Source organism: Rhineura floridana, chromosome 8 (assembly GCF_030035675.1).
Source record: "Rhineura floridana isolate rRhiFlo1 chromosome 8, rRhiFlo1.hap2, whole genome shotgun sequence".
Lineage (NCBI taxonomy): Eukaryota > Metazoa > Chordata > Lepidosauria > Squamata > Rhineuridae > Rhineura > Rhineura floridana.
Window position 1 is genome coordinate 21511767 of NC_084487.1, and position 13606 is coordinate 21525372.

The window sequence follows — 13606 nt, forward strand, 5'->3', positions numbered from 1 at the left end:
AATTGTGTGATTTAAATGTGCTTTAATGTATGGTGCGTACGCAGCTAGCGTTTAGATGGGGAAGCCATTTTCTTGTTCCTGTTAAACCAGTGGGAGTTGGAAATCCTTGCCTATCTACTACAAATCACCCTGAGATCTACTAGCAGATCCCAATCTACCTTCTGCCCGTTCTTATTCTAGATAGTGCTGAAATGCTGCAATTTGTTCGTTTTTTTAAATAGCCTAGCAAACAAATGCTCCTTTTTGTCCTTTGAGTTAGCCGTTGCATGTGATGGTGGGGACAGAAACAAGAGGTCTAACAAAGAAAAGATAGTCTGCTCAGCAACTGAGTCCCACTTCCTTCCACAGCAGAAGGCAGCAACAAAATAACGCATAAAAGCTCACAGTGGCCTGATCTTTAGAAAGGTAATGATTTTAGTATTATTTTTTGTTACGTCGCGTGCGCACGCGGTAATTAATCTCAAGTGAAATGGGAGAACAATCCCCAAGCAGATTATTCTTTTATTTAAACATACGTTCTTAAAATGTCAAGCCATTTATTTCTGCAAAGTTAAAAGTTGAAACAAGATTTCACAAAGTAGAACCCTTTTTTTTAAAAAAAAAGAAAAAAGTAGTAAGGCATATGTGCAACCATTCTTGACAATATTTGTACATGATTTCCTCCTTTGTTAGTTGACGAAAAATTAAAAGCAAATGGGAGGAGGGTGCTTGCGGACAGATCCGTGCATTGAATTCCAAGAGTTCCACTGAGATCCTGTAAGAGCAATGGCTGCACAAAGCAGCAGCACTTTCCCTTTCAACAGAAGGGAATACTAGTTGCATGCCCATTAGGATTGCTCATACAGAGCTTCCCTCCAACACCTAAACGAATGGGGGAGCTCTTGCTTGTGGGGAAGCTCTGTGTGTGCAGGCACCTGCATATGGGTGCAGCAGGGACTGTTTTAAGGTTTTAATGGTCCACAAATTCCATGCACCCAGATGGAACTGGAAAAGTTGGGGTATCCTGTACAAAGTACAAGCTTGAAAACGGTAGGCGCGATCCAGAGTGAGACAGAGTGCATGCTGCAAGGTGCATGTATGCGTCTGTGTGTGGGGAAGACGAGAGGCAAATTGTTGATGCCCTGATTGGCTCAAGATGAAAATAACTCAAGCAAAATATGTATCGCTGTGCTCCTGAGTACATCATGGGCAAATGAACATTCTCCAACCTAGTGCCCTCCAGATGTTTAAGACTCCATCTCCCATCAGCCCCCAGCATGCATATCGAATGGTGAGGGATGATGGGAGTTATAGTCCAAAGCACCAGGTTGGGAAAAGCTGGGTTAGATTCATTAGCACAAACGGATCTCTCGTTCTGGTCTTGTTTAGACTAGCAACACCTCCCTGGCTCCCACTGAATACATCAGAAGCTGCTTCTGAGACTCAGGGGACTTTCAAAAGTCACTTGCAATTCAGTTTAGGTGTGATGGTACAAGTGGGGTTGTGTAAAAAAACTTTTTTTTTTTTTAAAGGCTTGCTGTTTGCATTACTTTGTGAATAAACCCAGTGGGACACAGCCACTAACCGTTCACACAAATAATAAGATAGTACAAATGCTGCAGCCCAACTTAACAGAAAGAAAAGACTATCTCAGCCATTTGGCTCTCGGAACTGCCTGTAACAGCGTGCATTTGGATATTGGAAGGCACGCTGTAATTTATTTCAGTGCTGCCTTATGGTCAAATGTCCCCCCCCCCTTATGGCAGCTCACACAAAGGGTGTGCCTGGGGGGGAAACACTTACACACACAAAAAAAAAACACTAATACAACATTTAGACTAAAACAAACATTGCTCATCCTCCCTCACTCCATGCCCCCACCTAGTATTAATGCTACGATTAATGTATACGTGAAACAGACGCAGCAAAATTAATATGGAAAAATCTTCAAAATCCAGCACTTCTCCTATTCAGCCTTAGAATTTGGGGCACTTGTTAAGGACAGTGAAAATGTGAATTGGGAGCAGTGGCTCTTTAAAAGTTTAATCCTTTCATGAGCACATCTTCTTAGGCCTGGTCGCAGGAAAGGATTCAAGGACGTTGTTTGCTTAAGCCTCTCTTGTGTAGCCTCCTTTTTTCTTCTCTCTTTCATACACCATGAATTAGTCACTGGTCTAAGCCATAGGAAGGTCATAGTAAGCTGCATATCTGCCGGTCACGTGGTGGTAAATCTGCAGAGCGGTAGAAGCAAGGGCAGGGGGAAACAAGTTTGCTGGAGCCGTTATACCTGTTTAATTTGTTATTTTGTAACAAAGCAGACAAATTAAGGGCAGGTTAACAAGAAGTCGGATGCAGTTTATAGACATTTAATTGCTCACACTGATTAAAACAGTGCTTTATCCAAGTTTTGTGAAGCCATTCCCTTTGAGCACAAAATACAAGATGATCTCATTCTACCCTACTTCCCCCCACCCATATTTTTACATATTTGCCAGTTCTGTATGTTGCTCCTCTCCAAGGACAGTGGCATACCTGGGGTTCGTTGCAAGCTTGTAACAACCCTGTGAGGTAGGCCAGACTGAGAGTAACTTGCGCAAAGCCACCTAGTGGGCTTCATGATCAACTGGGCATTTGAACCTGGGCCTCCCCCAGTCCTGGTCCAACCGTCTAGCCACTACACCTTGTTGGCTGGTTCCCCAGGGAGAAATATACAGAAACTGCATTTCATCTTTGGGTCCTGCCTGGGTGGAGATTTCTTTCCCACACTGAAATTAAGGAAGAAGAAACAGAAGGACCTTTCTAGACATGCAGAAAAAGGCTTATTAGGCCCAATGCATTTTGGAATAAATCCTTTTTCAGCGGACTACTGAATAACAGTTCTCAAGCTGGTCTGAAAGCCATCATTCTGCCTTGATCTAGTCCCAAACACGTTGGGCCAATAAACCTTTTCCTGTTGACCTAGAGGTTTCCTCCTTTCTCCGATTGCTGCCTTCCTCTTAATTTTTTTCCCCACACTCCAAACCTAACCTAACGCCTCTCCCGACACAAACCTACCCATACACTACGCTCAACATCAAAGGCGTCTACTCCAGGTGTCTACTCTGAGGGAAGCTGTGAGGCTGGCAACAAGGGAGAGGGCCTTCTCAGTGGTGGCCCCCAAATTATGGAATGATCTCCCTGATGAGGTGTGCCTGGTGCTAACACTGTTATCTTTTTGGTGCCAGGTCAAGACTTTCCTCTTCTCCCAGGCATTTTAGCATGTGTTTTTAAATTGCTTTTTTTTAAAAAGTATTTTTAAATTTGTATATTTGTTTTTAATGTTTTTAATTGTTGTAAACCGCCCAGAGAGCTTCGGCTATGGGGCGGTATACAAATGCAATCAATCAATCAATAAAACTACAACAATCCAACCAAATCCATCTCTTCTTTTTTATGTTCCTCCCCACAATCTTTGAGAACACAGAGAGTAATTCTCTTGACTGTGTACCATCCATATGGCAAGCTTCAGCAGCAAAGTTACTTGAGGCTGATTTACTTAATCAAACTCAAATCCATGCAAAGCATCCCAACTGCCCCAGTCCCCGAGGGCAAGGGGTGTATGGGTGAGGAGAGCTGAACCCTTCACTACATGCTTCACATCCTTTTCTCCCAGTCTGCTCTGATATTGGAAGTAAAGTGCTCTGGGTTGAAACGAGAAGTAAACTGGCCTTGAAGCTGCAGAGGTTAGGGAAGTTAAGGCTGGGGGGGGGGAATCCAGCTCCCCTCACCCATTTACCACTCTTGGTGTGAAAAAAAAAAAGATCACTGCTTTTTATGTGAATGAGGCCAACACGTTTAAACAACAACAAGCTATGCTTCCCAGTCATATCTAGTTTGATCCATACAAACACTTGATAAAGCGCAAAAGATCTTAGGAAACCCCCCTATACCAGGTCAGACTGTTTGCCCATCTAGCCCAGTATTGTCTACTCTGACTGGCAACGGCTTTCCAGAATGTCAGGCAAGAGCCTTTCCCATTGCTTAGTCAAAGAGCATGTGGGCTTTGCATCCAGAAGGTTTCAGGTTCAACGCACGGCATCTCCATTTAAAGGAACCAGGCAGCAGTTAATGAGAAGGACCTCCGCTTCAGATCTGACTGCTGCCAGTCAGAGTAGACAATACTAGGCTTGGTGGATAAACACTGGGCTTGATGGCTTCCTGTATCCGAGGTTTGGGTCAGCCATTGGCCCTCCAGATGTTGCTGAACTACAACTCCCACTGGCCTCAGCAAGCATGGCCAATGGCCAGGAATTGGTTCAGCAACATCTGGAGGGCTAAAGGTTCCCCACAGCTGCTGTGTTCTGTCACCTGCTACCCGATTCTTTCGACTGGAGAGGCCAGGGATTAAGCCTGGGACCTTCTGCAGGCAAAGCGGGTGCTGTGAGCCACTGAGCTCTTGCCCCTCCCCATTGAAAACACCTTCCAGCACGCAAAAAGAGGGGGGGATCCAAATAGCTAGAGGGGCCGAGTCCCATGCTGCTTGTCTGGGGTCTCTTGAAAAGCAGATGGTGGGGACGGAACCTGTGGCATCACAGATGCACAGCACGAGTTCTCCCAGTGAGTCATTAGTATAAGATGGGTAATATGGCACAAAATGAACATATTGTTGCTATGCAGACCCCCCTCTCCTCCCCTCTCCCCCCCCCAGCACTCCCTGTATGAGGTAGATCAAGAGAACTAATTGGTAAACATTGTCAATTAAAAGGCAAAGCTCCGTTCTAAACAATGGGGGAAAGAAAATGAAAGTTCTCAAAAGGTGATTTTAAAAGTCTATATTACAAATGGCAACAACACTTCCCCCCCCCATGCAGTGTCCATAGAAATACTAACCTGTCTCTCGATATCTCCTAGCAAAGTACTAGCACCCAAGCGGAAGAGTTCTGCCTTTAACCACTCATCCCCCAGTTCTTCCTTCATCAGTGAGAGCCAGATGAGGGCATCTTTGGCGGTGCGAATGCCTCCTGCAGGCTTAAACCCAACCTTAATTTAAGAAAGAACAAGACAACAACAACTGGTAACTGGGAAATACAAGAAGCTGCTATAGAGAGGAATTTGCAAATTCATATATGATATCCATATATGATCCTGCCTGCACATGAAGAAGTGCACCCGAGCGCCTGTTTACATGCACACCAATAAGATCTAGTAGGTTGGCTAGCACAAGAGACAAGATCTCCTCTGTGGTGGCCCCTCAGCTACAGGACTCCTTTCCACATGCATTCTACTTAGCCCCTTTCAGCTCAGGCTTAATACATATGTAATAGATGTAATTGTTATTCAGCTTTATTAAAACATGTAAAGAGAAAACAAAAAGAATTAGAAAACAAAATGAAAGTATTGCATTCATTATTTGGTATTCCATTAGAGCAGTAGTTCTTAACCGGGGGTGCACGCACCCTTTGGGGTCCGAGACACTTTTTCTAGGGGTGCGAGGCAGTAACTATACAACCAAAGATTTTGGAAAACTGTCATTTTTTTTTTAATTGTTTTTAATTTTTTTAATTGTGTTTTTAAATTGTTTTTTGTGTTTTAAAATTTGTATATTTGTTGTATATTTGTTCTAGTTGCTGTAAACTGCCCAGAGAGCTTCGGCTATGGGGCGGCATATAAATGTAATAAATAAATAAATAAATAATTTATCTTAGCTAAGTTAGGCTAAAACACACATTAAAATAAAATTAAAAAATGAACGGTATTTTTTCAGGGGGTACGAGAGCATATTTTGGAAATCCAAGGGGTGTTGGCAGTGGAAAAGGTTAAGAACCACTGCATTAGACCATCTCAAACATTTTGGATCTTATATAATGTGCTTTATTATGCTAATAGTCAATAAAGATTGTCCAATTAAATGTAAGCATACTGAGTTGTATTTGATTAAGTTCTACTCAGAGTAGACCCACTGGAATCTACAAACCTAAGTTATGCCCATTAACTTCAACGGGCCCACTCTGAGTAGGACTAGTGTGAAATACAAACTTTTAAGTTTCTGCCTTTTTTTCATTTACTCTTAAAAGGAATGATAGCGTTGCCATGACTTTGTATTTGTACATATTTGCTTTCCATTTGGTTGTGCCTGAGGGTTGAGGCTTTTATCAACTCTTTAGCATGATACAATCTTGGTACAATAATCCTATAATAGTAGGAACCCAGGAAGCTGCCTTATACTAAATCAGACCACTGGTCCATCTAGCTCAGTATTGTCTTCACTGACTGGCAGTGGCTCTCCTAGCCCTACCTGCAGACAGCAGAGATTGAACTTGGAACCTTCTGTATAAAAACAGATGCTCTGCCACTGAGCTACATCTCTTCCCCTAGTGCTCTTTGTTGTACAGGTCTTTTAAAAAAAAAATATTTGTACAATAAAAAAATAAAACGGGAGGTAGATCCAGCTTTATTTTTGTTTTTGCCTCTGTCTCTTTCCTTATTTGGGACCAAATTTATTTGTTTTGATTCTCATCCTTAGTCCACATTTCCAATGTTTATCACCCAAGTTTCCATTTATCTTATGAAAATTTTCAGGGATCCTATGCCATTTGGTCATCTCACAGCAGTTTTCATAAATATCCGAACATAGTGAAAAGTTATCACTGATTTTCCCAATATGCTTCCATATGTACTCAAATATTTTCCCATACCCCAAACATTGCTAGAGCCTCTAAACTGGAGATGGTGAACCTGTGGCCTTCCAGATGTTGTTGGACTCCAGCTCCCATCAGCTTCAGCCAGCACAATGGGTACTGTAGTCCAGCAACATCTAGAGGGCCACAGGCGCCCTACCCCTGTGCCCTAAACCCTGACCCATGGCAACATGCTTGTTTCTTTTACTTGTTCATCCCCACAATAAAATGGAGGTAAGGCCTTATCATATTTTGAGATGAGATCCTATCTACCCTTGTTGTTATGTGCCTTCAAGTCGATTACGACTTGTGACAACCCTATGAATCAGCAACCTCTAATAGCATCTGTTATAAACCACCCTGTTCAGATCCTGTAAGTTCAGGTCTGTGCCTTCCTTTATGGAATCATTCAATCTCTTGTTTGGTCTTCCTCTTTTTCTACTCCCTTCTGTTTTCCCCAGAATTGTCATTTCTAGTGAATCATGTCTTCTCATTATGCGTCCAAAGTATGATAACCTCAGTTTCATCATTTTAGCTTCTAGTTTAATTTGTTCTGACACTCAATTATTTGTCTTTTTCGCAGTCCACATTTTAAATCAGTGGATTTTTCTCTTATCTGTTTTTTTCACTGTCCAACTTTCACATCCATACATAGAGATCGGGAATGCCATGGTCTGAATGATCCTGACTGCTCCCTTCTGTTTTCCCCAGCATTATTGTCTTTTCTAGTGAATCATGTCTTCTCATTATTTGTCCATAGTATGATAACCTCAGTTTCATCATTTTAGCTTCTAGTGATAGCTCTTTGTTCTAACACCCAGTTATTTGTCTTTTTCGCAGTCCATGGTATGTGCAAAGCTCTCCTCCAACACCACATTTCAAATGAGTTGCATTTTCTCTTATCCACTGTCCAACTTTCACATCCATACATAGAGATCGGGAATACCAGGGTCTGAATGATTCTGACTTTAAGTTTCTATCCTTAGAAAGATAAATATTTTCAAACTTGTATCTTCAGATGGAATCCTTCTTGTCTCAAATTTTTTAATGACAATCTCTCAGTTTGAGATATTCATAGGCTGGCTTTCAAATGGGCCTTAAAAACCTATTTATTCAAAGATATAATTCCTGGAGTGGTTTAACAATCAATCCCTCTTCCCAGGAAACTCTGAGAATTGTAGCTCTGTGAGGGGAAGAGGGGTCTCCAAATGACACAGTGCCCTTCACAAACTACAGTTCCCAGGATTGTTTTTTTTGGGGGGGGCATGTCTGTTCAAAGTGTTAACATATCGCTTTAATTGTATGGTGCAGGTGGGGACCTTGTTTCAATCGCTAAAGTGGACAGGAATGCTCATTCTACACAGTTGGCCAATGAGTGCAATAGAACCCCATCAGAGATCTGGGACTGGGGCCACAGCAGCAAAATGCACTCAGGTTTCTTCATGTAGTTACTACTAGTAGTATTATTTACATATTGTGTATATCACCATCTACATTAGGGTTGCCAGGTGTCCAGTTTTTGCCCGGAGACTCCAGTTTTGGGGGGTCCTCTTCGAGTAACTCACCTTAATCTCCAGACTCTTAACTTTCATTTTTTTTAAAAAAAAAATTAATTTTCTAGGCGCTCTGGTTCAAAAGATATAAACCAAAATGTCAGCTGCCCCTCTAATTTCTAGTACGACCGGCTGCTCTAATCCCCACCCTTTCAGGATTTTAGCCAATAAGTGAAGTCAGGGTTGTGATTGACAAAATTTGCTGACCCCAGGCAATAGCTAAACTCAGTTTCCTTTTCCTGCTTGTCTCACATCAGGAATTCAGTAAATATATAGCTTTCAGCAGCATAAAGAGTACTTTCTCTGTACAGGATTGGGACTTGCTTACAGGATTGCACCAGAACAGAAGATCACAGCAGGATCTTGGTAGGCATAGAAGTGTACATGCAGGGGTTTTTTAATTACTTGCAAAAATGGCATATTATACATTTTATCTTTCAAATAATTTTTGAACAGAAGTTTTAAAAAGTGTACATGCTGCAGTGTTACACTGTATTAAGGAGTCAAACAAGTTTAAATTTTACTGGAAGAGGGCAGTTTATTTGTCTTATAACCTGTTTTGAAAATCTTCCCAACATGAAGCTTTTCTGTGAGAAAAGCTGCAATGCTAATTCCACATACCTAGGAGCTAACCCCACTAAATTCAGTAGGACTTACTTTTGAGTAGACATGGTTAGGATTGTGCTGAAAATCAATGGGACTTTTGAGTGAACATAGAAAAGGATTGTGTTGTAAATCTTTCTCTCCCCCTCTCGTCCTTTTTTTTTAAAAAGCAGTTAGGCAGGGCTTACTTGTCACTACTTTTATTTGGCAGGAAAATAATACTTATTTAAAAAAAAAAAAATTCTGCAAAGCCCAACTGATTTTGACAATAAACTATTATATGGGGTGTGTGTATTTTTACATCTCCAGTACAGAGTCTTTCCAACAACCCTGTGAGGTAGGGTTGGAAACCAAGGCAGCTCACAATAAGAAATAAAGCCATTTAAAATACAATAACCATAAAACAAGTATGTTTGAGTGGTATGCTCCAAGCAAGTGTGATTGATGCTTAATGTATCATGCGTAATGACATCACTAGGGCCCACCCCCTGTGACATCACTAGGGCACACCCACTTTGACATCACTAGGATCCGCCTCTCAGGGTTTGGGATGCTTCTGACCTGGCAACCCTAATCTACATCCAGCGTACCTTACAAAGAATAAGACAGCAGGCCCGTCCCCAAGGGGTTTACAATCAAGCAACTGACCCCAAGGAGAGAGAGAACAGAAGAAAGGAAGGAGAAGAGAGGCAGAGATAAATAGGTGGAAATGCGATGACTTTATTTTTACATTTGCTCAGGCTTAGTTACAGCAGGATATTGGAGCTAGGTGGCTGTTCTAAAGGCTTTACCGAAAAGGGGAGGGTGGAAGAGGCATTTCTGATCATTAGAGAGGTGGCAGCATAGACTGTTCCATTTGTTGGTGTTTCGCATTAAAAAATTATTTCTAAAACTGAGAAGATTCAACATGATGAATGGAACTGAAGTTAAGGAGAACGTATTCTCTGGGGCGAAGCGGTTTTCCAAGGAACAGCTCCAAGTCTCAGTCTGGTCACAGCTTTCAGTTTTGAATAAAGCTTTGTTTTATCCCTCACTTGTGCTACAACTTTCTACTCACAATCTAAACAGGAGTGTTCAGTTAGGCCGTTCCAGGCATAAGGGGCAGCTAGGGGGGAAAGGACGGACTCATTTAAGGGGGCAGGAGACCTTCACACAGCTGAGGTTGGAGGATCTGGACAAGTAAAGGTCACAAGCAAGGATGTGTTGGGATACAGAATTTCTTTGATGTCACATCTTTGATCTGGTATGCTGCATTTCCACTTCTCGCCTGCACTACTGAGGAGTGCTCGGGGCAGGCAGCAACACTTGTGCATGCAACTTAAGGAGAGGTGATTTTTTTTAAAAAAAGAAAAGGGGTCACTGTAGACCAGGGATAGGGGAGCTGTGCCCTTTCAGTTGTTGTTACACTACAGCTCCCATCATCCCTGACAAATGGAACTTGCTGGGAGCTGGAATCCAACATCTGGAGGACCACACACTCCCTGTCTCTGTTGTACACGAGGCCCACAAAAGTTCCCTAGGCAGGTGCAAGAGCTTCCATGTGCGCCCCTGTTGTTGTTTTTTACCTGAATACAGCACCTCACAATAAGCTTTCCTTAGCAGAAGGGCTGTGGCTTAGAGGGCAGAGCGTCTGCTTCACATGCCCCCAGGTTCAATCCCCGGCATCTCCAGGTAGGGCTGGGAATGTCCCCTGCCTGAAATAAGGTTATCAATGGCTATGTTCTATCTCCACTGTCGGAGGCAGTAAGCCTCTGAGCACCAGTTGCTGGAAACCGCAGGAGGGGAGAGTGCTCTTGCGCTCAGGTCCTGCTTATGGGCTTCCCACAGGCATCTGGCTGGCCACTGTGAGAACGGGATGCTGGACTAGATGGGCCACTGGCCTGACCCAGCAGGTTCTTCTTATGTTCTTAAACCCCAGAGAGTTGCTGTCAGTCAGTGAAGGCACTGAGTTAGAGGGAGCAGTGCTCAGGCTTGGTATCAGGTAGCTTCCTATAACCCACAGGAGGCTCCTCCTGACATGCCCACAACTGTCAGGCATGCGCAGGGAAGTGGGCCTCAGAAGAACCAATATACAAGAAGAGCTCTGCTTGCAGCCCTTTGGATCCTGGCCACCACCTTGTTTTTTCTTTCTTTACCTAAAACATTCCTGTTTCCAACAACAATTGCATATTTTCACCCAAAGCTAGCCACTACTGTCCCTCTCTCTCATTCCGTTTGCTGACTTTCTACAGACGCTGTCTGACTGCCGGAACACACCATATACACACATATATCTATATATATATATTAAATGCTTCATTCAAGAGCTATGAAAAGTCTGGCTACATTCCCCTTGCTGTTTCACAGCATTTCATTATTTTGTTTAATAAGTTCATCTCCTTGAGAATTTTCTCTCGTCACCTTATATTATTAAAAGTAATAAGTTTCTCTGGACTGGGGGATTTCCCAACAGAAAAAGCAATTTGTGTGTGTCCTTCAATAATGACAGGAAAAAGATTATTTCCCATTATGCTGCATACTTTTCATATCACCACCACAGCTTATCATTCAGTAAATGTTACCCTGCAACCCGCTTCTGTCCTCGGAAGAAGTTTAATTTCTACATTAACCTGTTTTTATTGGCCAACGCCTTGCTAGAAAAGCATCTGTACAGCAGCCAAATTGGTTTGTTAAGGAAACCATTTAGAAATCTCTCGTCAGTGATAAAATTGTCTTCGTTTAATAAAAAGGATATAAACTCAGTTTACATCTAATTTTTTATTATTATTTCCTGAGCAGGTGCCACACGCTTTTGGTTAATAGAACTTTAAACACATACACACACACACCATAAATTCTGTTTAAATGAAAGATAAATTACACAGTTATCTTAATGACATGCAAAAACCTCGCTCACTGGCAGAGCACTGGCTCTGCATGCAGAAGGCCCCAGGTTCAATCCCCAACATCTCAAAGTACGGCTGGGAGAGACGAATGCCTGCAACCCGGGAGAGCTGCTACCAATCAGTGTAGGTAATACTGAGCTAGATGGACCAATGGTCTGGTTCGGTATAAGTCAGCTCCCTATATATCAGCCCTCTGTCAGGTATGCTTTAATTTGGATTCCTGCGTTGAGCAGGGGGTTGGACTCGATGTGGATCCACCGCCACCCAGAGCTGTGAGACAAGCCACAATGGCATCACATTGCCACAGCAGCTCAAACAAGGCAGGACGCCTTCTGAAAGGTGCTCACAAACACTATTTCAGCCCAGAGACTTCACCGGCTTGCACAACAGTCAGGAAGGGTATCTATCCAAGGTGTCAGGCCAGGTGTGTGTCCACATACCGGAGCCAGCAGCAACAACAGTTGGCAATGGCAGGCACTGGATGCGTTTCATGCGCAAGGCAGGAGAACCATGTTACAACCCTGGGGTCAGATTCCCCTTCTTCAGGGGATGAGGCCTGGGATTCAGAGTGGGAGAAGAAGAGTCCTACTGGACCAGGCCAATGGTCCATCTACTGCAGCATCCTGTTCTCATAGTGACCTACCAGATGCCTAAAGGAAGCCAGCAAGCAGGACTTGGGCGCAACAGTCCTCTCCCCACTTGATTTCCAGCAACTGGTATTCAGAGGCTTACTGCCTCCAACCGTGGAGATAGAATCATAGAATAGCAGAGCTGGAAGGGGCCTATAAGGCCATTGAGTCCAACCCCCTGCGCAATGCAGGAATCCAACTTAAAGCATACCCCACAGGTGGCTGTTCAGTTGCCTCTTGAAGGCCTCCAGTGTTGGAGAGCCCACCACCTCCCTAGGTCATTGGTTCCACTGCCTTACCCCTCTAACAGGAAGTTTTTCCTGATGTTCAGCCAAAATCTGGCTTCCTTTAACTCGAGCCTATTATTCCGTGTCCTGCACTCTAGGATAATCAAGAAAAGATCCTGGCCCTCCGCTGTCTGGCAACCTTTCAAGTACTAAAAAAGAGTTATCATGTCTCTCCTCAGTCTTCTCAAGGCTAAACATGCCCAGTTTATTCAGTGTTTCCTCATAGGGCTTTGTTTCCAGTCCCCTGATCATCCTCCTCTGAACCTGTTCCAGTTTGTCTGCAGTCTTAGACATCATAGCCATTCTGTTCTACCAACTTCTCTTTCCCCCCCCACACACAAAAGTTTTTCATGTTTTCTATCATCAAATCACACTAAGTGCTGGAACAGTGACCAATGAATAAAAGAGAAAAGAAAAGGGGTGAATAATGTCAATGTGAAGTGGTAGTTCTCCTGTAACAATCAGAGAGGGAGGCGAAGTACAAGATGGCATCCTTCCAGTGATAAAGCCAGACTTTCAATGAAAGTCATTCTGCATGTTACAAAATCACTGTTATTTATCAATGTTCAACAACAAATCACTGAATGGCAATTATTAATAGCAGCAGCAGAAGTAGCAGAAGCAATGAGGTATCTGCTCCAAATGACCTCAGTAAAAAATGTCTGTTGATCAGTCGCCTGAAGCAATCATCAGATGAAGCTAGAAACACCTCAATATGAAGAGAGGTCCACATGGCAAGGGGCCACCACTGAAAGCCCTTTCCTGGGCTCCTGCGCCATGTATCTCATCCCGTGCAGGGACCACCAGGAGGGCTTCAAAGATAAAGTGTCAGAATATCACATCTTTTGACCTATAGCTCCTGCTAAAAACACTCCAATGTATCCTCAATGATCTATAGCCCATTCAGGACACTGGTACTTCTCTGTAGCAGGCACTGGATGTTAGGCCTGTACTTCTTTACAGGCCTTCTCAATGGGGAGGAGAGCCTGGCTGGGAGTCCAGAGTCTGTGAGTT

At 43.2% G+C, this 13606-nt stretch overlaps 1 protein-coding gene across 2 annotated transcripts in view; it reads right to left on the reverse strand.

Annotated features, from left to right (window-relative positions):
- Positions 1-210: 210 nt before the first annotated feature.
- Positions 211-13606, reverse strand: part of DERA (deoxyribose-phosphate aldolase) — a 62021-nt gene continuing 48625 nt past the window's right edge. Inside the window, exons 8-9 of one of the 2 annotated variants that reach the window (XM_061638497.1) lie at positions 4849-4998; positions 211-2210 (exon numbers count right to left, since the gene is read on the reverse strand). In XM_061638497.1, the coding sequence (XP_061494481.1) occupies positions 2154-2210; positions 4849-4998 (207 nt within the window). In that variant the 3' untranslated portion in view covers positions 211-2153. The remainder of the gene's footprint in view (positions 2211-4848; positions 4999-13606) is intronic. The other variant, XM_061638496.1, reaches the window with a different exon arrangement.